Source organism: Rhinatrema bivittatum, chromosome 2 (assembly GCF_901001135.1).
Source record: "Rhinatrema bivittatum chromosome 2, aRhiBiv1.1, whole genome shotgun sequence".
Classification (NCBI taxonomy): Eukaryota; Metazoa; Chordata; class Amphibia; order Gymnophiona; family Rhinatrematidae; genus Rhinatrema; species Rhinatrema bivittatum.
The window spans coordinates 278122055-278144856 of record NC_042616.1 but is presented as its reverse complement, the minus strand read 5'-3'; the positions used below and the strand labels follow the sequence as shown (position 1 = coordinate 278144856).

At 46.4% G+C, this 22802-nt stretch overlaps 1 protein-coding gene across 1 annotated transcript in view; it reads left to right on the top strand.

The window, feature by feature from the left end:
* PSMA2 (proteasome subunit alpha 2) overlaps window positions 1–22802 on the top strand; it is a 41464-nt gene that overhangs the window by 2659 nt on the left and 16003 nt on the right. Inside the window, exons 2-6 of the mRNA XM_029589545.1 lie at window positions 2479–2555; window positions 4038–4170; window positions 12723–12845; window positions 13259–13340; window positions 20075–20148. Coding sequence (XP_029445405.1) covers window positions 2479–2555; window positions 4038–4170; window positions 12723–12845; window positions 13259–13340; window positions 20075–20148 — 489 coding nt within the window. The remainder of the gene's footprint in view (window positions 1–2478; window positions 2556–4037; window positions 4171–12722; window positions 12846–13258; window positions 13341–20074; window positions 20149–22802) is intronic.

Sequence of the window (22802 nt, the reverse complement as noted above, 5' to 3'; positions counted from 1 at the left end):
TTGGTTTCAGGCGGGCGGCAGCGGCGGGATCCGGGTGGGCGTGTGTTTAATTGAGGCCGCGGGCGGATGGGTGCGTGTTTAATCGAGGCCGCGGTCGTTGGCTGCCAGTAATCAAAATGGCACCAATGGCCCTTTGCCCTTACTATGTCACAGGGGCTACCGCTGCCATTGGTCAACCCAGGTGACATAGTAAGGGCAAAGGGCCGTCGGCACCATTTTGATTGCTGGCAGCCAATGGCCCAAGTCCAGGAGATCGCTCCTGGACCTCCGCTGGACCACCAGGGACTTTTGGCAGGTCTTGGGGGGGTCAGGAGGGTGGGGGGTTGTAGTAAATTAATTTGGCAGGTCTGCGGGGGGTCAGGAGGGTGGGGGGAGTTTTGTTAGATTTTTAATTTGGTTTTACATTCGCTCCATAAGACACACAGACATTTCAAAGTGCGTCTTATGGAGCGAAAAATATGGTACTTGTGACTTGGAATGGCCACTGTTGTAGACAGGAAACTGGGCTTGATGGGCCCTTGGTCTGATCCAGTATGGCATATCTTATGTTCTTATGCCCTGTTTTCAAATGTTCCTTCTCCAAATCCAGTTTTCAGATGATTGTCATGTGGTAATGCCTAAAATATATTGCTGTGTTGTGCATCTACTGCTGTTGTGCTCCGGACAGTTTTACCACAATGATAGCAAACTGAGGCCGATTCATAAGCAGTGCTTCTCAACCCAGTCCTTAGGGCACACCAAACCAGTCAGGTTTTCAGAATATCCATATGAGAGGTTTCTATGTACTGCTTCCATTGTATGCAAATCTTTCATGCATATTCATTGTGGAAATCCTGAAAACCTGACTGGCTAGGTGTGCCCCGAGGACTGGGTTGAGAAGCGCTTAAGAGAAAGTGGGCTTAAGCGAAAGCGGGCATTATTAATGAATTGTCTCCAATGAAGAAAATGGGATGAGTGGTAATTATTCATTTTCCACTTATTGCAACTTAATCAGCTGGGATGGGGCCAATGTGCTATCACTGTCACAAGCAACATCACTTTTTATGGATGCAAATTAGTTTGCAAGAGTTTTAATGCAAAAACTGTGCTAATGAAATGCAAAACAGCTCATTATCTATTAATGCAGCAAAAAAGTATATGTGTCAGTTGCTCTGCAGATGTTTTAACGCCAAAAAGGTAACCACTTCAGGAGGTGTAGATTATTTTTTATGATAATGTCTGCAGTGAAAGTGTAGTAGCATCATTAGAGCAGCAGGTTGAGAACCGGGTAGCCAGGGTTCAGATCCCACTGACACTCCTTGTGACTTTGGGCAAATTACTTCACCCTTCATTGTCTCAGGAAGTTATTTAGATAGTATATTTTTTTGTGGATAGGGAAATACCTGCTGTGCCTGAATGTAATCCGCTTTGAAGTGCTGAAAAGCAGAATATAAAAATCAGAAAAAATGTGAGCAAAATTTAAATAAAGTGCATACTTTACTATCTGCCTTATTTATATATCAGTAACATTGACCTTTAGTACCTGGCCAAAGTTAGCAAACTTTATAGTACATTAGCCCCTAAGACACAGGTGCCCACGTGGCACTCAAGTTGTACAGCTAACTAAAAATTTGAAGTCCAGCTAGTGTTGGCACCCAACTGTCTGATTTATAGCTGCTTTATTTTTTGTGGCAAGTGAATTCATAAAATGTTGCTATCTTTGGGCCTCATTTATTAAGCATTTTCCCCATAGATACAGAATGAGAGAAAAGTCTTAGTAAATCGGACATGTTGAGTTAAATTGTGTGATGCGATGATAGCTTACCAGATAACTTTGAAATGTACTTTGTAGCTCTTTGGGTCCATGGGGTACATAGAGTAAGATCAGAGCCTTGCAATAACTGCAGGGAGAAAATAATTTCTAGCTGTAATTAATTGTCACTATAAACAGATAATAAGGAAAGGAGAAGATAGTAAAAATAGCCCTGTGAAAGTCAAATAGTGTGTAGTGTGGCTTCATTTTGTCAGGTGCCACTTGAGACAATGATTTTAAGATGTGGGAAAATGGAAACATTTTGACTATTGTAGACAATTCCTTTGGGCATCAAGATTTAAAGAGCAGCATTCCTTACCATGTGACTGAAAAGGTAAAAATGGAAAGATACTGTTGCATTTTAGAAATACTTTTAAAATACAGACTGTAGTCTATAGTAAGTATTAAGGGTGTGTAGGCCAAATAATATTGATGTTATTTTGTTGGGGGAGATAGTTGCCGAATTTTGTTTCATTGGGGCTGTTTTTTCCTTTTTTCTTTTATTTCGGCAAATAGTGTGCGCAAAAAATCAGTAGAAATGTTTTTTAAAGATGTGTTTTTTCTAGTGTTTTCTTTTTAGAATGATGTAAAACGATATAGATGATGCTGTTTCATACAAAGGCACATTTAGTAAGTATCATTAAGTGTATTCCTCATGTCCTAAAAATGTCTTGTCCTTACTCTAGCCCTTCTGGGAAACTTGTCCAGATCGAATATGCTCTGGCTGCCGTGGCAGCAGGTGCACCATCAGTCGGAATTAAAGGTATGTCATTTTGGATGAAATATGACAAAACCAAATTGGCACTACAGCTACATTTGTATTCTTAATTATATTAATTTAAGCCCACATTTCAACATAATTTTAAGTTGCTTGTGATAAAATACTCAGCCTTGGTCAAAGAATGCTATAGACACAAATGTTTTTTTTTTTTATTATTATTATAATTAACACATTTTTGAACTAAATGCAATATTTAATAGAATGTATGCTAGCAACTGTTGCAGCATTCTGAGAACAATCCAATGTCATGCCAATATCCTGTAAACCGGAAACTCAGAGGCTTACATGCTAGTTGCCGTGTGCCTGTGCAAAAAGGTCCATTTTTAGTTGCTTTCTGAATTTCTTTGTACATGGAACCAATCGCAACTGTGCTAGTAGACTGTTCCAGAAGATAGGTCTGGAGATAGAGAATGCGGTTTCATGTGTTTCTATGAGATGGGTGGATCTGATAAATGGTACATTGAACAAGCCAAATTGGCAAGAGAAGAGTATATGAGGAGTATGAATATGGACTATAGAGCTCACTCACCCCTAGATTCATCAAATACATTAGTAACGCATTGATAACGCCTGCGATAAGAAAAAGGGGCGTGTTTAGGGAAATTTTAGAATTGCCGCACTAAGCGATAACATACCGCTTCGCATCAGTAGTATCGAGTGGTGTAGTAAACTTACTGCTCCCCAAGATAACTCCTATTTTCGCATCTTGTGCTGAGAGAGAGACTATCTACAAGGCCCTCATAGTAGTCAAGTGTTTATATCTCTATAGGAGGGCCATTTCGGGCATATCGCACAGTTTAACGCCAGGAAAAAAAGGTGTAGTTATTTCTGGCATTAAAACAGTGCGATTATTGCCCCTCATTTTCCTAAATCCTGCCCAAATTCCTTCCTGATCCCACCCCCTTCAAAAATTGCCATTAACACCAAGCAGTACTGTTGTTATCGCATGCGATATGGCATTAATGCACTTAATGCGTTAATGCGTGTGTTAAAGCCATAACGTACTTTGATGAATGACCCAGTCAGGGAGATGCACTATCGTTCATTAATTTGTGAATAGTAACTGAAATTGTATATGTTGCTCATCATTCAACTTTAACTCTTTCTCTGTGACTTACATAGAAGTTCTTGAGATGCATTTTTTCATGCAAATGATAGAAAAAAATCCTAGTACAGCCATAGTGGGGAAACTGGCACATGGAAACATGCAGTACAAGAACTTCCAGTGTCTACTAAAATATGTTGGAATAAATTATTGTGATTTCATATATTCTATGCACAAATCAAAGCACACACAAGCAACACAATTGAGCACTCATATACCAGTAGATCTTCATTTAAGTACTTTCAGTTTTGACATTATTCATGGTAATCTTTATAGACATGCTCGCATTTTGACTTTCTTTGAAAATCTTTGAGGTTTGAACTATTAAAGATCTAAAAATCTTTATTTTTTTTCCTTAGCTGCAAATGGTGTGGTTTTGGCGACTGAAAAAAAGCAAAAATCTATTCTGTACGATGAACAGAGTGTGCATAAAGTGGAACCAATCACCAAACACATAGGCATGGTGTACAGTGGTATGGGCCCAGATTACAGGTATGGCAGAGTCTGTTTCTGGTTAGGAGCTCTCTATCTCACAGCTCAGAGGAGGAGGGGTTCTGCTTTGTTTAGACCAAGGGTAGCCAGCTCTGGTCCTCATGAGTCAACATACAGGCCTGGTTTTCAGGCTATCCACAATGAATATGCATGAGAGATATATTTGCATGCATTGCCTCCATGGTATGCAGATTTATCTCACTCATCTTTATTGTGGGTATCCTGAAATTAAGACCTGTTTTTTGTGGCTCTTGAGGACTGGAGTTGACCACCCCTGGTTTAGATGCACTCAATCAAAAGTGAAACAAAATCAAAAGAAAAAAGTTTCTCATTATTAGCAGAAGCCTGGGAGATGAACCTTTTGTGAGCATTTCCTTTACAGTTTTGAATTTAGAAAGAAGTTTTCAATAATGTAAGGTTTTTTGAATTTACATTATGGACCAATCTTAGATATTACAGTATCTTTCCAATTATAGATTGTGTTTATTATTTAAACATAGTCCAATGATTAAGTGTTACATTTGCAAAAATGTTTTTTTTTTTAAGGAATATATATAGATAATTAGTCATGTTCTTCCTTGTACAGTCGTCGTCCCCCCCCCCATGACAAAGGTCGTCCCTGACGTGGGCCCGACCCATGTGCTGTCTTTCAGCAGGGCTCACAGAGCAAATATTAATTATTGCCATGATCCTGCCTGTGATAGCGCTCAGAGTGGCAGTGTGGCCTGGATTCTGCAAGCTGAAAGGGGAATTCCCTGTATGTACCCAGATCAGTCCAGGACAGCTGGGTTTTGCCTCCCCTCCAGCAGATGGAGACAGACTTTGCGGACTCTGTCCTATACCCCTGAGGTGCCATCTAGTGTCTGCCAGTATTTTTCTGTCTCCAGCAGATGGCAGAGGTGCAAAACCTAGTGTCTGATAGAGGGTACTAAGTTTAGGGTTGGATTTTCTCAGCTGCCACCAGTTGGATCCAGGAGAGTGGGAACTCTCCGAGGCTTTCAGTCTCCTGTGCAACTGATGGTCCAGGCCCGCGATGGACTTGTTGGCGACGCATCGCAATGCCAAAGCTCCTCAATTTTTCAGTCGAAGAGAGCCAGGAGCAGAAGGTGTAGATGCTGTGGTGCTTCCCTGGACAAAGGACGTTCTGTTGTATGTCTTTCCGCTGTGGCCATTGGTTGGCAAGGTTCTACGCCGCATCGAGGCTCATTCGGGCAAGGTGATAACTCATCGCGCCAGAGTGGCCGAGGCGCCCGTGGTTTGCAGACCTTCTCAGTCTGGCGGTAGACGGCCCGCTGATATTTCATCCGTCCCTGAATTTGCTGCGACAAGGACCCATTTATTTCACAGAGGTAGATCGCTTTTGTCTAGCGGCATGGCTTTTGAAAGGCAGAGATTGAGAAATAAGGGTTACTCGGAGGAGGTGATTACTATGCTTTTGCAGTCCTGTAAGCCTTCTACCTCCATAGCCTACGTCAGAGTTTGGTGTATTTTCGAGGACTGGTGCCTGAACCACGAGGTGGAACCGTCCAGGTCTACTAATCCAGATGTTCTGGCCTTTCTGCAGGCAGGTCTAGTAAAAGGTCTAGCCTTCAATTCCCTACGAGTTCAGATGGCAGCCCTTGTTAGTTTTTGGGGAAAGGTACAGGGCCTCGCTCTAGTGTCTCATCCGGATGTGGTTCGTTTTCTACGTGGCATTAAACTTCTTTGTCCTCCGATTCGTAACCCCTGTCCTTCGTGGAAGCTCAACCTGGTTCTCCGTGCCCTTTGTAATGCGCCTTTCGAGCCGCTGACACAGGCGACCTTGAAAGATCTGACATTGAAGGTCGTTTTCCTCGTGGCTATCGTATCGGCGCAGCGTGTTTCGGAGCTACAGGCCTTATCTTGTCAGGAGCCCTTCTTAAGGATTTCTAACTAAGAAGATTCTTTATGAACTGTTCCCTCCTTTCTTCTGAAAGTAGTGTCCTCTTTTCATTTGAATCAGACTGTGGCGCTCCCATCCTTGGCGGGCCTAGATCTTTCTACTTCCGAGTTTAGGGAGTTAAGACAGTTGGACGTCATACCTTTGCCAGACATTATCAACTGGATGTCTGGGCCCCAGAGCCTGGTTCTTTTGGGAACCAGTGTACTCCGAGCAGGACTCTCTCAGTCCTACCCTGGTTAGGAAAGCTTTGGTACACCCCAGCTGTCCTGGACTGATCTGGGTACGTACAGGGATAGGAAAATTGGTTCTTACCTGCTAATTTTCATTCCTGTAGTACCACAGATCAGTCCAGATGCCCACCCGGGGAAAATGGAGAGTCCGCTCGGCCGGTAGCTGATCAGTTTTTCTGCAAGTTTTATTGAATGCCCCCCTTTTCAGGGAAAGATTTTGGGCATGTTTTTCATTCATTGGTAAGGTTTCAGATGTTTTCATTTCCTCTGCTCTTCAGGGGGAAGTGGTTTTATGGTTGCCGTTATGGTTTTTCTAATTTCTGCTTGGGTACAGTATAATACTGGCAGACACTAGGTGGCACCTCAGGGGCATAGGACAGGGTCCGCGAAGTCTCTATCTCCACCTACTGGAGGGGAGGCAAAATCCAGCTGTCCTGGACTGATCCGTAGTACTACAGGAACAAAAATTAGCACGTAAGAACCAGTTTTCCTATCTGCGGTAAGAGGGAATTCTGCGGAATGCAGAATTTGCATAGTAGTACAGAATTTCCCCAGGCCTATGGCTTATATAGTCATGATGCCCATGGTCTGTTCTCCAAGCATTGCTGAAAATCTTCACCATGAGTTTAAACCAATAGGCAAAAAGGGTCTCAGTTGGAACATAGTAGGAAATGATAGGAAAAATTGTCCCCTGCTACTTCAGGTTTGGGGAGGAATGGGGGGTTCATTATGGGCTTTCTTGGTTAGAAACAATGGTGCAAGAGGGAGACCTGTAAATCTTGGATATTGATTAGAAAAGATCATTTCTTTGGGTATGGATGTATCCATGAAGCAGTGTTTCCTCTAGGTACCCAGATCAGTCCAGACTCTTGGGGTTTTGCCTCCCTGCCAGCAGATGGAGACAGAGAAAGTTTCACTGACATTGTACATAACCCAGTATGTCACCTGCAGTCTCTCAGTATTTCTCTGTCTGTAGCAGATGGTAGATGGTGCCAAACCTGCAGTTCTGCAGTCAGGAGACTGTTTTGGAGTTATAAGCTTTCCTCCCAGGGGATTTTTGGGTCCTAGTGGGTTCTTCCCTGTCTGGTCGAGGTGGTCCAGCTGGGGGTTGGTTACCCTTTTGTACGCTTGTTCCTTTTTTTCCGTGGAGTGTAAATCTGGTGGTCCAGATCCCTCCCCTTCATGAGGCTGTTGAGGCAGCTACAGGCTCTTTTAGCCAGTCCCTCTTTTAATTTGGCTCATTTTCTTTTTTTCTGCTAGCAGCTCTGTGTTCCATTCTAGGGAGGTAGGTATTGTGAGTTTGGTAAAGTTTTGAAGAAAAAAAGGGTCTGGTTTTTTTTTCTTATTTGCCATGCAGCCTGTGCTCCTGGAACCTGAATCTCTGCACCAAAGGAAAGTATCGGTTTCTATGTATATTTATTTTTAAAAAAAAAGGACCTAGCTAGAGGAATTTGTGCAGAACTCGGGATGCTCAGCGATGGGGCTTTTCAGCAGCTTCTATGCCTATGGAGGAGACCGGGTATTGGTTCTCTGGTGCTGAGGAACTGTTCCACTGCTTGCTGTTGAGGTGCTGATGATGCCGAGGGCGTGAGGAGGAGGAACAGTGTGTGTGCGTGCAGCAAAAGCATTCAGGGGTCTGCGTTAAGCATGGCTGTACTGGTTGAACAAGCCTCACGGATTACCGGGTGTAGCACTGAGGCTTTCCTATCAGCACGGAAATTGTGGCCATTTTCGATTCCCTAGCAGCATTGGCGGGAGAGGCAGGGGAATCTCCTCCTCAACTATCGCCGGCAGTTCCCTGTTCCGCAGAGGTACAGAGAGGCACTTGCACTGCAGAGGAGTAGAGATCATCTGCCGGTTTTAACTTGCTTATGCGCAAGGCATGTTTAGCGAGAGAGTGGTTCTTGCCCCAGTCTCCATGGATTCTTGACCAGTCAAGAGGCCTAAGCTGTTGAGAAGCTCTTCAGGCCGATGATTTTCTGTGCTGGATGTTAAACAGATCCGGGCCTAAACACACTGAAGATGCAGACAGGCTTTACTTAGCCGTATGGCAGGCAACTGCAGCGATTCTTTTCTTGCTTGCATAGGCGTGTGCACATTCTCACTGCGTGGTGGTTGCATGTGATGAGACCTGTTTGCGTAAGGCCGAGGTCTAGATTTAAGCGTGCACATCTGCTAACTAGACTTGAGCATGTATTTGCATGGGTCTTGGAAGGGTGTGCGTATTCGCCCAGGTGGCATTGGTGTGCACACAGGAGGTTGCCTAGAGCTGAAGTTCAGGAGAGCTAGGCGCCAGGGACAAACAGGTCCAAGCGCCTTGCTATCTGTGAGGCTTGCCATCTGACAGCAATTCAGTCATCACTCTTTCTCCGTTTGTGTCAGTGCTCTTAAGATGCTCAACGTGATTTGACTACTATAGCTTTTGCCCATGTTGGGACATCCCGTCAGACTATGGTGTCTCTGGAGGGGAAGTGGAGTGGGAGGTGAGGCAATGGTCAGTTCTCCCTTCTTCCAGAGGGCAGAAGCTTCCCCGAGAGACGTTGGAGAAAGCAAGGTTGGGCCTATGGAGTCTGGTATAGATCCATCCTCCTCCTGGGTGAAATGTTTTCAGGGCCTGCAGACCTTTCTGCAGGGGTGCCCAATGAAGGCAAAGCAACATTCTATGTAGGGATCACGTGTTTGGTCCTCCCCTTTGTTAGACATGGGCAAATGCTGCAGGGGGGCTGTCCCTGGTAATGTCCAGGGAGGTGTGGATCATGAGACATTGGAGGATTCCAATGGGGAATTGGCTTTCTCAGTTCCAGAAGAGGAATTGCATATGATTGAGAGCCGCTTTGGACTCTGATCAGATTTCTTTTTCTTTTTTCAGAGATGTCTTGTTGAGTTGTTAGCTCAGACCCTGAACACGCTTAGTGTGGTCGGAGGTCAATTTTAAGTTAAGCATCCTGTTTCTTTCCCCCCCGTATCCAATTCAAGAGATATTGGATTTAAAGAAGGTAAATGTAGTTCTCAAGGCTCCCCATTTCCACAGGGAAGCTCTGAGGTCCAACTCTGAGGTTTGTCATAGCGGCGATGCACAGGGGAGAATTCTTGGCATCTCTTGCCTTGTTAGAGGCATATCTGCACATAGCCATCAGGCCGGAGCACCAGAGATTCCTGAGGTTCATGATACTATGGGAACATTTTCAGTTTCGAGCCCTTCCCTTTGGCTGGTGATGGTTCCATGTACTTTCACCAAGGTGATGGTGGGGACAGCCGCATTGCAAAAGGAGGGTGTGTTGGTGTATCCGTATCTGAATGACTGGCTTATTCATGCAAAATCAAATGACCTCTGTCGACAATCAGTACAAAAGGTACCGATGCGCTTGGAGTCTCTAGGATGGGTGGTGAACCTTGCAATGAGCATTTAGTCCTTTTACAAACTCTGGAGTATCTGGGAGCTCAGTTCAACACACTAGCAGAGAGAGTGTTTCTCATAGAGAGAGATTGCTGAAATTGCAGAGACAGATTAGGCTTCTGCTAGAGCTTTCGGTGCCCAGAGTCTGGTACTATTTACGGGTCTGGTTCTATGGCATCGACATTGGAATTAATGCCTTGGGCATTTGCACATATGCGGCCTCTGCAGGGGGCTCTTCTCCCGCTGGAATCCATTATTGGAAGAGTTTCATCTTCCTTTTCCGTTAGAGGGGGAAGCTCGGGACAATCTTTCGTGGTGCTTACTCGCACCAATCTCGAGTGGAATTGGATATTCTGAAATGAATAATAATCACCACCGATGCAAGCCTCTCTGGATGGAGGGCTGCGTGGCAAGATCAGTCGGCACAGGGCCAGTGGTCAAAACAGGAGGCTTCATGGCCTAACAATCGGTTAGCGACGAGAGCGGTGCATTTCATGTTGCTTTCCTGTCTGTCAAGGATACGCGAACTTCCAGTACAAGTCCTATCAGACAATGCAACAACTGTGGATTACATCAACCGTCAAGGCGAAATCAAGAATCAGGCAGCGGATCAAGATGCCCGGGGGTTGATTCTCTGGGCAGAACAGCACTTGGAGCGGCTTGCAGTGTCTCACATCGCCGGAGTGAACTACATTCAGTCAGATTTTATCAGTTGGAGAAAGTTAGATCTTGGGGAATGGGTGCTGTCAGAGGCAGAGATGTCTTATTCATGGAAGACAGGGATATCTCGGCCAAAAAGAACACCCAAGGCGTTGCAGTTTTACAGCCGCTAAACAGAACACTGTACAAAGGAATCTGAGCTCTGGTGCTGCCATGGACTCAAGGGATTCTTCTTTGTCTTCTCTCCTGTGGCCTCTGGGGGACAAGGGGTTATGGCGGATAGAGAAACATCCAGGCAACATGATCCTGGTAGCTCCAAAGTGGCCACATTGACCATGCTTCAAAGATGTGATCAATATGGCCATAGATGGGCCCCTGATGTTCGGACATTGGTTGACTTTTCCACCAGGGCCCAATATTTTTGGATCATGCAGCTCACTTCTGTCCCATGGCTTCGTTTCTGAGAGGAGACAACTGAGATGGAGGGAATATTCCAAAGCAGTTATTTCCACCTTCTACATCCTTGACTTATGTGCGAATTTGGAGGATCTTCGAGTTCAGGTCTGCTTTTGAGGAGTGCAGCCGCAGTCTGTTCAGTCTATGGTGTCACATATTTTGGCTTTCCTACAGAAAGGTTCTGGTCAAGGGACTGGCCTTTAACTCTTGAGTTGTACCGCAATCCAGATAGCGACATTGTGTTGTCTCCAGTGTTGTCTACACATCCGGATGTTCTATGGTCATTCAGGGAGCTAAGAACTTGTCCTCAGGTGTGGAACGTTTTTCCATTTTGGAATCTGAATCTAGTCCTTAGAGAATTGTGTGAGGCTTTATTTGAACCACTAAAGTCTTAACTCTTAAAGTGGTTTTCTTGGTTGCTATTTGTTCAGCCAGGAGAATTTCGGAGCTTCAGGCACTGTTTTGTTGAGATCCCTTCCTACAGATATCTGATTCAGGGTTATGTTTATGCATGGTGCTGCCTTTTCTGCCTTGGCGTTCCATTTTAGACAGTAGAGCTTCCAACTTTTATGGACTTGGATTCTTCTACACCTCATGCAGGGGAGCTTAGGCTCTTAGATTGGAGGCATGCATTAATGAGGTACCTAAAGGTCACTCATGATTTCCATAGATTGCCTCTCATCTTTGTAGATCGTATCACCTCTGTACTTTGGAGTGGTCTAGAGAAGGTAAATAAGTCATCTATGGCTACAAATGTGCGGTGGCTGAAGGAAGCGGTTCAGTTGACTTACATTTCTTAAGGGTGCCTGCTGCCAGGGGGTTTAGGGGCACACTTGACACATTCTCAGGCGACTTCCTGTGCTGAGTCACATCAGGTGTCTCCGCATGAAATTTGCTGGGTAGTTACTGGGAAGTCATTGCCCACTTTTGCTAGGCATTATCACTTGGATGTCAGGGCCCCGGCTTCCATGTGCTTTAGTGAGAGTGTTCTATGAGCGGCACTCTCCACGGCCCACCCAAGTTAAGGGGAGCTTAGGTACATCCCAGGAGTCTGGACTGATCTGGCTACATACAGGGAAAGGAAAATTGGTTCTTACTGCTAATTTTCATTCCTGTAGTACCACAGATCAGTCCAGAGACCCACCCGTTTAATTTTTTTGGGGGGGGGGGAGTCCGCTGCTCTTACTGTTGCTTTATATATAGTGCAGAGTTGTTGGAGGGTTTCAGTGCTTATCGCTTATGTTAAATTTGGGAAACAAGTTTTCTGATGTCTTTTTGTGCAACTTCACCTTCTTCCGGCTCAGAGGGGAGCGAGTTTGCTTAGAAGCTTGCTTAGAAATTTATGGTTGTTGCTGTCATCTTGGCTTGGGTACAGGTCAGAACTGAGGGATTGCAGGTGGCACACAGGGTTATGTACAATGTCAGTGAAATTTTCTCTGTCTCCATCTGCTGGCAGGGAGGCAAAACCCCAGGAGTCTGGACTGATCTGTGGTACTAAAGGAACAAAACTTAGCAAGTAAGAATCAATTTTCATGTATCTTGGCATTTACTAACCAAATCAGTTGACTGCAGCGCTCTTTTTCTGTCATTGGAGCTACTTAGCCAAATTATTAGTATCGCTATTTTGAAGGCCAGTTTCTTTTTTTATGATGATGCATTTCTTGAGCTTGCTGCCATTAAAACCATGCAAGTCTGTGCCACATTCCCTTCTTTTCTAGCTTTCTCTCTCATTCCCTTAGTCTCATCCACAGTAGACTAGCATCCACCTGCTACTTAACAGGTTACTTTTACTACGCTAATCACAAGTTTTCCCAAGAACATCACTTGTTTTAGGACCTGCTTTTTTTTTTTTCCTCTCATACTGATGAAGCTGGGTTGGTTTTGATAGGGTTCTTGTGCGTAGAGCTCGGAAGCTGGCCCAGCAGTACTGGCTGGTTTATCAGGAACCCATTCCAACTGCTCAGCTAGTACAGAGAGTGGCTTCTGTGATGCAAGAGTACACACAATCTGGGTAAGCAGTTTTATTTTCCTTAAATAGTTGTTGGTTAAACTGTACAAATTCCCTTGTTCCTGTCAGTATTATGAATGCTTGTTTTATGTTTGCTGAATACTGATTTGCAAGGAGTGTCATGGAGGTATATCAAAGTGTTAGACGTTTGAATTATTGTCAAATATTCTTATTAAAATTTTAATATAGTATCCACTGTTCCACATTACAAGCAACATGCTACGTCAAGTAAAACAAATATGGCAATCTATTTATGGAAAGGCGGTTGTTAGGGAAAAAAAACACTAACCAAGTTTAACTAGAAGAGCAAACTGAAAATTTGAGAGGGATAGAAACTTAGAATACTTTCCAAATTAATAAAATACTCCGTCCAAAATGTTCACATCTCTTAACGTTTGTTCTTTTCTTTGCCTCAGTGGTGTACGACCATTTGGAGTATCATTGTTAATTGCAGGATGGGATGAGGGACGACCGTATTTGTTTCAGTCTGATCCATCTGTAAGTATCAAAAGTTATCATATATCCTGCCAGTCTAAATGAAACCCAATAGACATTTTTCCCCTTTTGTCTACTAAAGTAGCTTTTATAGTCTGAATTATGTAACATAAATCGCTTAGTTTGCAGAAGCTACATAAAGACAATAGTCCTGCTCAACCATTGTTCCATCAAATATTTTGACCCTTGCTTACTGTATTGGGTTCAGAATTTAGCACAATTAAGATGTATTTTCCTAGCGTGTAGCAGATGGACTCAGGACCAATGGGTATAGTGTGCTCCTGTTAGCAGTTGGAGATGGATCAGATTTCAATCTGACATCAGCTCCTAGTACATATACCCCTGCAGGAAGTGCAGCTCTTCAGTATTTTCAGTCTCCATAGCAGTTAGGAACTATCTGCACGCTCTCGCAGCGTTTGAACCAAATTCTAAGAAGAAAACCGAAATTTAAGGAGAAAATTTACCTGAAGACTAGCCCCGTTCTCCTGCGGTGATACCCTCGGGTCCCTCCCCCAGTTGAGATTCCCGAGGTGATTTCCGTGGTCCCTCGGAGGTGAGCCTTGGTCCAGCGGCCGAATCGCGGCGAGGACTTAGCCCCCAATCTCGGGCGCGGCTGAGAGGCAGCAGGTGCACCCCTCGAGCGCGGCGGTGAAGGTATTTGCCCTCTCCCCCCGCAGCCGGAGACCGCCCGGGAAGCGCCGAAGACAAAGTAAGGTAGAAATCTTCTATTTGAATCCGGTCTCCGAGGATCGAGGAGGAGCACAGGTCGCCGATCGGAACCAGTGCCACCGGGTTGATCTGCCCTAGCAGGGCTAGGCCCCGGCTGTTTCCAAGGGTCTACCCACGTGGAGACCCGCCGAGGAGGTCGCCATATTGCTCGCCGTCGCCGTCTTGGCCCTATTCGCCGCGCCGTCCGCCGTTCGATCCGAGCACATAAATCGAGCTAAGCGCACAAAATTCCTTGTGCGCATAAACTTAGGCGCACATAAATCCTTGCGCGCATAAGGTGCGCGCACAGAACAAGGCACATATCTACGGCTAGGCGCACATCTGCGCGCACATCTCAGGCGCCCTGGAGCGCACAAGAGCTTACGCGTTCAGACATGGCACCTTCATAAACAGGAATAAAAGCTCAAGGCCTCTGCTCAGCATGCTACATCAGAGCCACCCAGAGCGAGAAGGCAGACGCCCTGTGCACACACTGTGAGGAGGCCCTGGGAGATCCAGGTCAGGGCCAGTCCCGCCCAGTGCTAGCTCCTCAGGGGATACCCCGGACCTAGCAGGCCCCAGTGATTCCGCCCCAGGGAACCGGCGCCCCTCAACTTAGACCCAGCATCGATCTCTTGGGTGGAGTTGTTCAAGGGGATTCACGCCTTTGTTAAAATGCAAACAGAACCTCGGGCGAACCAGCCACATGCGCCACCGGAGGACCCTCATGCCCCAGGACCCTCGAGGCCTAGGCACAGGCTCCCACCACCGAGAAGCCCTACCTAGGGGGACACGGATCTCTCCGAAGATGATGTTGAGCCCCTGGAGGAAGGGGAGCTCCCCTCGGGGACAGAGCCACACAGAACCATGAGATGCTTCTTCACAAAAGACGAGCTCCCTGACCTCGTATCCCAATGTCTAACAGAGCTCGCCATCCCGGGCCAAGGCACCTCGGGGGAACCTAGAATGAACCCCCTGCTGGAGGGCCTTCACCAGACATCTCGCCATTTTCCTCTCTTACAGGCGGCACAACAGCTAATTGACCTGGAGTGGAATGCTCCGGAGTCCTCATTCAAAGGAGGTCGAGCCTTGGCTGCCATGTACCCCCTGGACGCAGCGACCAAGGAGCTCCTGGTGTGCCCTAGAGTGGACGCTATAGTCTGCGCAGTCACCAAGCACACTACCATCCCAGTGGAGGGTGGAGCGGCGCTCAAGGATGCACATGACCGGCGCCTGGAAGCCATCCTAAAACAGTCATTTGAAGTTGCAGCCATGTCCCTGCAGATTGCGGCCTGCTGCACCGTGGTGACACGTACCTGCTTATCACAAGCCAGGAACAACACCCCGGGAGAAGACATAGAATCAGTACTATCTTTCCTCACTGATGCGGCTTCTGATCTAGTGTGCATAGCAGCCAGAGGAGTGTCGTCCACAGTGGCAGCCAGAAGACAACTCTGGCTTCGAAGTTGGTCGGCTGATACCTCTTCCAAGACGCGCCTCACGAGGATGCCTTTCAAAGGATCCCTCCTGTTCAGCAGCGAACTAGAAAAACTGGCCAACAAATGGGGCGACTCCCCATTACCGCGCCTGCCGGAAGACAAGACTTAAGAGAAACCAGCGTCACTTCCCCAGGTCCGCCAGAGGCAGAAGCTCACAGCGCTTCAATCCTTACAAGAGCAACTATCAAGCACCACGCCCTACGGCCAGGAACCAGTCCTTTCGGAACAAGCACAACAAGAGGGGAGCCAGCTCGGGGACAGGCCCCAGCCACACCCCACAATGAGAATCAGCCGACCCATCCAAGGGAAGAAGCCATAGGAGGCAGACTAGCCCTATTCTATCGCAGATGGGTCGAGATAACTTCGGACAAGTGGGTCCTAGCCATCATCCGGGAGGGGTACTACCTGGATTTCTTTCGAACTCCTTCGGACAGGTTCATGGAATCTCCCTGCCACGACCCACTCAAGAGGGCGGCAGTGGAAGCTACACTGTCCAGACTTCTGGCCCTCGAGGCCATAACCCCGGTACCTACACAGGAAATGAATACTGGACATTACTCCATTTACTGTATCGTACCCAAGAAAGAGGGTATATTCAGGCCCATCCTGGACCTCAAGTCTGTCAACCGCCACCTAAGGATCCCCCGCTTCCGCATGGAAACCCTACGATTCGTCATACGTGCAATACAACCAGGAGAGTTCCTCACATCCCTGGTTCTGTCGGAGGCCTACTTACACATCCCAATTCATCAGGAACACCAGCGCTACCTACGCTTCAAGGTCCTGAATCGTCACTATCAGTTCTGGGCACTTCCCTTCGGGCTAGCCATTGCACCCTGGACGTTCACCAAGGTAATAGTAGTGGTGGCAGCAACACTCAGGAAGGAAGGAATCCTCGTTCATCTTTACCTGGACGATTGGCTGATCAGGGCAAAGTCACCGGAGGTAAGCCACCAAGCAACCAGCAGTCATAACACTACTGGAAAGCCTAGGATGGGTGGTCAAGATAAACAAAAGCTCCCTACAGCTCTCGCAGTCGCTGGAGTACCTAGGAGTCCGATTCGATACCAAGGAAGATTAGGTCAGCCTGACCCCCACGAGGAGATCAAAGCTGTGGAACCGGCTTCAGACCTTGCTGAGCGTCCCTCGTCCTGCAGCATGGGATTACCTGCAAGTCCTCGGGCTGATGGCATCCATGCTGGAAGTGGTTCCATGGGCGCAAGCCCACATGAGGCCCCTACAGCGCTCACTTCTATCACGGTGGAACCCACGGTCCCAGAACTACACCGTACGTCTACCACTCCCGGGCAGGGTCTGGACCCAACTACGGTGGTGGCTGCAGGCCAGCCACATGAGTCGGGGATCAAGACTATCCTCAACCTGGACCCTACTCACCACAGATGCCAGTCTACGAGGATGGGGAGCACGCTGCGAGGAGTTAACCGCCCAAGGGCAGTGGAATGCAGAAGAGGTGGGATGGAACATCAACCGCCTAGAAGCGCGGGCAGTCAGACTAGCCTGTGCGGTTCGCTCACAGACTTCGAGACAAAGCGGTCAGAGTAATGTCGGACAATGCCACAACAGTGGCCTACATCAACTGACAGGGGGGAACCAGAAGCCAACAGGTGTCCCTAGAAATAGACCCCCTGATGGCATGGGCGGAAGCAAATCTCCAGGAGATCTCCGCTGTCCACATCGTTGGGAAAGACAACATCACGGCGGACTACCTCAGCAGGGAAAGTCTAGACCCAGGAGAATGGAGGCTGTCGTCCGCAGCCTTCCAAATGATAGTAAAACGGTGGGGGACACCGGACATGGACCTCCTGGCAAACAGATCCAATGCCCAAGTACCCAGATACTTCAGCCACAGGTGGGAACCGCAGTCCCAAGGGATCGATGCCCTGGTACAGACCTGGCCACCGGGGACCCTATTTTACGCCTTCCCACCGTGGCCCCTATTGGGCGCAATCATTCACAAGATACAGATATACTAGTTATTCTAGTGGCTCCGGATTGGCCAATAAGACCATGGTACGCAGACATGAGAAGACTGCTGGCAGGGAACCCCCTACCGCTGCCTCCACACAGGGACCTGCTACAACAAGGCCCGATCCTCCACGAGGACCCAGCTCAATTCTCTCTTATGTTCTGGCCATTGAGAGGGCCCGCCTGAGAGAGCAGATAACTCGGGGGCTGTAATCGACACCCTCCTCCGAGCACGCAAGTTCTCCACATCGTTAACATACATAAGGATTTGGAGAGTATTTGAAGCCTGGTGCGAAGACCACCACATCAAGCCACGCTCATTTAAAGTTCCCGTGATCCTGGAATTCTTACAGAACGGACTACAGAAGGGACTGTCCCTCAACTCCATCAAGGTACAGGTGGCCGCATTGTCATGCTATGGCTCCAAGGGCGAGGGCGACAGCATAGCTTCTCACCTGGACGTGTCACACTTCCTGGAAGGAGTCAAACACATTCGCCCACCACTAAAGTGGCCGGTGCCTCTGTGGAATCTCAATTTCGTTTTGGATTTCCTTGTGGGAACCACGTTCAGACCCCTCCGTGGTCTGTCCCTCCGCATGTTAACCTTAAAAGACGATGTTTTTGCTGGCAGTTTGTTCAGCCCTCTGCATCTCGGAACTACAAGCAGTGTCCTGCCATGAGCCGTTCCTCAGGATCACCCAGGGATCAATCTGACTTCGCACGGTTCCCTCGTTCCTCCCCAAAGTGGTTTCACACTTCCATCTTAACCAGACCATCTCGCTACCATCGGCAGATGGCCTGAAGAATTCAGAAGAAGCCCGCACTCTACAGCACCTCAGCATCGGCAGACTCCTAGCCAGATACCAGGAAATGTCGGAACCCGTACGAAAAACGGACCACCTTTTCGTCCTTCACAGCGGAAAGAGACAGGGGGAAGCGGCCTCGTGGGTGACCACAGCCCGCTGGATCAATGAAGTTATCAAGGCAGCCTACGTAGAAGTGGGCAAGCCACCACCTCTACAGGTCAAGGCCCACTCTACCAGAGCCCAGGCAGTATCCTGGGCAGAAACTAGAATGCTGTCACCCGCCAAGATCTGCAGGGCGGTGACATGTCCTCCATCCACACCTTCTCTAGATTCTACCGTCTGAATGTTCAGACCCGGGAGGATACGGCATTTGCAAGAGCAGTACTAAATGGGTCACGGGCAGCCTCCCACCTGGTTCAGGAGTAGCTTTTATACATCCCATTGGTCCTGAGTCCATCTGCTACACACTAGGAAATGGAGAAATTACTTGCCTGATAATTTCGTTTTCCTTAGTGTAGACAGATGGACTCAGCATCCCACCCCAGGCTGACGTTACGCATGGTCTTTCAAATGATCAAGGGTAAGCCACGTTTTCGTTTACCTAGGGCATTCACCCTTCCGGGTGTCGACGCTTTCTGGTTGAGTACACTGGCGGTCTCCAGCTATAGTCAATCAACCAGTTCAAATTAATCAAGTTATAACGTTTAACCAAGTTATGAAGTTATTCAAGTTAATCAAGTTATTAAGTTTCTCAATCAGTCAGTCACATATATATCCACAATGCTTTTCGAGGAGAATACTGAAGAGCTGCACTTCCTGCAGGGGTATGTGTACTAGGGACTGACGTCAGATTGAAATCTGATCCGTCTCCAACTGCTAACAGGAATACACTATACCCATTGATCCTGAGTCCATCTGTCTACACTAAGGAAAACGAAATTATCAGGTAAGTAATTTCTCCAATGTACTGCACAGTCACTGGAGCTGATTGGTTCACAGAGGGACTCCGGCTGAGCCGAGGACAAACAGGGAAGTAACCCTTTGTGTTTTATACAAATATAAAAAATTGAAAAATACAAAAACGCATTAAAGCATACAATTTTGTGTCTGCATAATGGACTATTGGACCAATGATTAAAAATGATCCGCACAGGTGCAGAATACAAGTATTAACTTGCAGCACCGTGGATGTTATGAAGGTCCCTAATCTACAAATGTGACATGTACGTATAAACACTATAGTTTAAGCATTGATACCTACTTAATCAAAATTTTATGATACAACATTTTCTCTAAGGTAATTTTCAAATGTACCATACAAAAGCAATTTTAAAGTGCACTTAATGTGGGTAAAATCTATTGACAGTTCAATGGCATATATTGTAGCAATTTTCAGACGCTCACTTAAGCATGTAAAACCTCTTGAAAGTTACTCCCATAATGTATATACTTAGTGATTTTACAGTTGAAATATTTCATTTTATATTTTGCTATATTTTGTATTTCTCTTTCTGTTTACAAAACCTGAGCCCGGTTCAATGAATATTTTTATCATAGACACAGCATGGGAGTATATATCTGTGATCACACTGTTCTGTTATTCCTTCACTCTTGCAGCTCGGGATTGATTGAAATGTTTCTAAAATTTAGTTTGATAGCTGCTATTCTAGAAATATGTAGAAGGTTATTTTAGGTATAGTATATGCAAAATTTTAAATTTCTCATGTTTCAACCTTAGGGGGCTTACTTTGCATGGAAGGCGACCGCTATGGGAAAGAATTACGTGAATGGAAAAACTTTCCTTGAAAAAAGGTAAGGCTCGAATAAAGATTGGCTAAGTTTGGAAAAGTTACCTACAGTGTTGGCCTCAGAAAAATTATTGGGGGGGGGGAGGTGGTCAGATATTTGTCAGCTGCTCCCCCCGTTTGTTGTGGGTTTCAAAAGGATGCTTGCAGGCAGAGAAGGATCTCTGGGGACTTAAAGCATTTACACTCAGTTTGCAACTGTGCTGCTTCCTCTTCCGTCCCTGCTGCAGCCTTGCAAGGGTTGGGGAAGAGAGGATTGGTGGTTTCCATCCAGCAGCTTTTGGGACCTGCCTGCACTGATGAGGCTCTGCGCTCCTGTTGGAGAGTGGGGAAAAGCTGCTGGGCAGTGTGCCTAGAAAACACCCCTCCTGGAAAGGAGACTGGTGTATGCAATTTCTAAATTGTTTCGGTGTAGGTATTCCACATAGCTTAATGGGATACATATACAAACGGTAATATTCAAACAGCCTGCATAGCAGTAAAGTCTGCCTGAACATTGTACACATGGACTTCACTGAGTATTTTTAAGGCAGACTTGTGGTTGTAAGTTCACTTTGACAGTAACTTTTAAACAGGCGCGTGGGCGCACATGTGCGCGCGTTTGCAGACTTACGTCCAGAGACACGTCCATTTTATGACATACGCGCGTATATGCATGCATATTATAAAATAGCCTGGATTGTGCATGTGTGTGCACAAGTGGAGACGTTTTTATAAGGGACGTGTGCTGACGCCATTTTCCCAGTTCGTTACCAGTTCACCCAGTTAAGGGAGAGGATTTCTAGACCCCTCTAATTTAATAGCTACCCTTTCCCCCTGTTAGCCCTGACCCTTAAAACCCTGCCGACTAGCCTAGATTTTTTTTTTTTTTTATTACTTACACGCCATCCACAGCAATAGTAAAGTTATGTGGTAGGGGACCCCGCACACATCGCTTGGCCTTCTCCCAACATGCTCACACCCTGTCCCTTTTAAGACTTTTTTTTACTTGGGCGTGCAGCGGGAGATATGCGCTTCCATGGGTAGCTTATAAAATCCACTCACAAGCGCCGACCCAACTTGTGTGTGTGTGTCTCCCGCTTTTGGCACGTTGCAAGGCTTTTAAAATTTGCCTATTTGAAAATAGTATAATTAGCCAAGTACATGCACACATTCACTCATGTAAAGCAACCCTATCTCTTCAGAGGATGTGAACTATGCATGTACACTTGCGCATACTTTGTAAAATCAAAAATTATGCATAAAAGTGCTGGCTTTGCCCCACCCCACCCTCGAAAGCCTGTCATTGGTGTGTGTAAAATTACGTATGAAGCCAGGTTACGTGCATACTTCTATGTGCACTGAATCCAGGTCAGTTTTAGCACTGTCGTTGGCATGCACAAAACTGGGTTTTATGCATGGAAATGTCTTGGAAAATTATACCTAAAATGCATTTTTGGTAGCAGGTCCTGCTTTGGTTTTGTTTTTTAATGGAGTGTTTACTCACTTTTGTTCATAAAAATTATAGGGTAAGCTTTGTATATTCCTTGGGCATATAACAGCAGCTTCTGAGCAGACACTTACTTTTGCCATGATGACCACTGTTCTATATTTCCAATTCAGTATCCCAAGCTGACACGACACCTGCAGCACTTTAGCAAAGTTTGCATCTCTTTAGACAAAATGATGTGATATTGTTGTGCAGGGGTGGCCACCTCTGGTCCTAGAGAGCTACAAACCGGCCAGATTTTTCAGGATATAATGAATATGCATGAGAGAGATTTGCATGCACTGCCCTCATATGCAAATTCTCATGCATGTTCATTGTGGATATCCTGAAAACCAGTCCTGTTTGTGGCTCTTGGGGACCAGAGCTGGCCACCCCTGTTACAGTACAAGGACAAAATAAGCAAGTGAGAAAAGTATATTCCATATTAAACCATCAGCAAAGGTATTAGCGGGAGGCATACAGGCGCACATCCAACACTGGCAAGACATCACGACGGATCAGTGGGTGCTGGACATAGTCCGCCTCGGCTACCAGATTCCCTTTCCCTCCCTACCTCTGCTCCCTCACTTGACATCCAGAGGAACCAAGTCCAACCTCACCCTATTGGAAAAGGAAGTTTCCACCCTGTTGCAACACAAGGCGATTCAACGCCTTCCGCCTTCCCAACAGCATACAGGGTTCTACTCCCCTTACTTCCTCATACCCAAGACGTCGAGGGATCTCCGTCCCATTCTGGATCTCTGGGACCTCAATAAATACATAGTCGAAGAGAAGTTCAAGATGATATCACTAAAGGCCATCTTACCTCTGATCCAACCCAATGCTTGGATGTGCTCTATAGACCTCAAGGATGCATATACTCATATTCCAATGCATCCTTCCTCCTGGCGATACCTGTCTTTCCAGTCAACAACCAACACTTGCAATACAAGTTACTCCCCTTTGGTCTCTCAACGGCACCTCGGGTTTCACCAAGTACATGGCAGTAGTGGTGGCATATCTCAGACAAAAAGGAATAATCATATTCTTTTATCTCGACGATTGGCTGATTGTGGCTTCAACCACGCTACGCCAACACCTTCACGACACGATCACTTGCCTCAACCAATTGGGTCTAGTAGTCGATTACCAAAAATCCCACCTACAGCCGTCTCAAAGGCTTCAATTCATAG